Source organism: Mycetomoellerius zeteki, unplaced genomic scaffold (genome assembly GCF_001594055.1).
Source record: "Mycetomoellerius zeteki isolate Tzet28-1 unplaced genomic scaffold, Tzet1.0 scaffold1135, whole genome shotgun sequence".
NCBI lineage: Eukaryota > Metazoa > Arthropoda > Insecta > Hymenoptera > Formicidae > Mycetomoellerius > Mycetomoellerius zeteki.
Window position 1 is genome coordinate 30,167 of NW_017256057.1, and position 2,250 is coordinate 32,416.

The 2,250-nt window shown below is 31.5% G+C and overlaps 1 protein-coding gene across 1 annotated transcript in view; it reads right to left on the reverse strand.

Moving 5' to 3' along the window:
- Positions 1–1,761, reverse strand: part of LOC108728256 (fatty acid synthase) — a 13,700-nt gene extending 11,939 nt beyond the window's left edge. The window contains exons 1-3 of the mRNA XM_018456735.1: positions 1,606–1,761; positions 1,055–1,372; positions 423–922 (exon numbers count right to left, since the gene is read on the reverse strand). Coding sequence (XP_018312237.1) covers positions 423–922; positions 1,055–1,324 — 770 coding nt within the window. The 5' untranslated portion in view covers positions 1,325–1,372; positions 1,606–1,761. The remainder of the gene's footprint in view (positions 1–422; positions 923–1,054; positions 1,373–1,605) is intronic.
- Positions 1,762–2,250: the final 489 nt, after the last annotated feature.

Consider the following 2,250-nt stretch of genomic DNA (forward strand, 5'->3'; position numbering starts at 1 on the left):
CGTAGCAAGCAACTGATTACAATCGGGCGCCCCGCGTCGGACGATGAGTTGCGTCGCCTTTGCCTACCTTCCGTACGCGACCCGTGATTTTCTAACTTTTTCCCTTGTAATTAAAAAACTAAGCTTCGGATAAAATTTTGACTAAGGAAGAAATGTCTTAGAATCACGTCAGGAATACATTATTTTAAAGACAAACGCGTTTTCTGAGACACCCTGTATATGCATATAATATATTATTAATTATACGCGTATAAAATAAATAGATATTATTTTATATATATATATAAATAGATATTTTTGTATATTTATATCTAATAATTTTCTAAAAATTAATAATATATTGTAAATTTATATATTTTCATTTTGTTATATAGACATCTAACAATAAGTTACGATTAGGATAATCTACTTGATTGATCTACCTAATCGATGGAGAAATCATAGGAGTTCCTCGGCTAACTGGAAATTTGACTGGTGGATATAAATTAGCAACTTGTGGCTGTAAACCGCAATTGTAGAGCTTCCCAATTCCTTGTAAAAGTATATCAATATTTTGTTTAGTCCGTTGAGTCAATACAATATTCGTTACGTTTGGATGTAAGGAGCCTATCAAATTGTGCTGCAAAGCATTGTCTGGTGCGATTTCAATGACCACAGCGTTGCTTGGAATTAAATCCGCAGTTTGTTGAAATAGAACAGTGTGTAATAAACTTCGAGTGTGATACTCTGCCGATGATAATTTTGATGCTGAAGTGAACCATTCGGTACGAGGTATAGAAGTGCTGATCCATTTTGAACTCCGTTTTTTTGGCTGTGGTATTATTTTATTCAAATTAAGCAGAAGCTGAGTTTCCGCCGGTGCGAGGTAAGAACTGTGATATGGTACATTGCAGTAGATCTCCTTCACGTAAATATTACTGACCTAATTATATAAAAATACAATATATATAGCTTTAACGAATTATAGCTTGAATTTAATATTTCAATATTTTAAAAATAATTAAGTAATTTTCCTTATTCCCTTATGAAGTATAAGTACTATTTTTAATTATACCTGTAATTTTTTCATAAATTTTTGTACGGATTCTGATGGTCCACACATGACGTTGCTGTTCTTGTCGTTATGACATACTATTTCAATATCCGCTGGACATATATTTTTAATATACTCGTAATCGAAATTGACAATCACCATTGAGCTATGAATTTTTTTTTTTTCGGTACATGCCATACCAATAAAATATGCTGATAAAATAGTTTGTTCTATGGTGAGACATTCATCTGCGTATGCGCAACCAAGTTCACCGGCATAATGACTAATCATGTAATCGGGAGTAATTCCTAAGGATGTTAGGAGATCTACTAATCCAATCTACAAATATATATAAATAATTTTAAATATATAGTCGGACGCGGCATATTAAAAAATCTATTATTCATATAATAATAAAGTGTGATTTAATCACTCTAGTAGACCATTTATAATATTTCTAATGCAGTATAGTGATATTTAAAAAAAATGTATATTTATAGTATGTTTTATTGATAAATATGTAATGATATACATATACTTATGTGCATGAAAGGTAGTAAAGTATTCTTTACCTGAATAGCGACGATTCCAAGAAAAGCATTTAAAGTATTTTCGCAAATTGATTTTTCCGTTTTTGTCAAAATGTCTGTGATACTTATATCATACGGTTTTAAAATACCGTCACATTTTCTTATCGTTTTTGCAAAAACATGAAACTTTAATAAGTTTCGACCTAATAAGATTTTAGTTTATAAATTATACTATTTTGTTATTTAAGTAGATACGTATACCACCTTGATCAAAAAGTTCCCGGAATTACCACCAGGTGATGCTCTGAGTCAGCTGATTTGAGTTCTGTTTTTTTGGTTAGGTTGCCACATCTATCATTGACCTTTCCACCAAATTTTATCGCCATAGCTTAACATTTATAAAAGTTACGCCGTCTTGAGTACATCTATCTCTGCACGATTTTCGATTTTTTACAGTTTTAAAAATGTAGTTGAATTTGCAACATCCGTGGTTTTTTGACTCGATCGAACAGAAAAAAATCGCAAGGAGCCATATCGGGTGAATTCGATGACTGTTGGATGGTATTCGTTTAAATTCACGGATGTTGCAAATTCAACTCCATTTTTAAAACTGTAAAAAATCGAAAACCGTGCAGAGGTACACTAGCGCTCAAAAGTCTCTTTTGACAACATTTTTAAAAATTATTT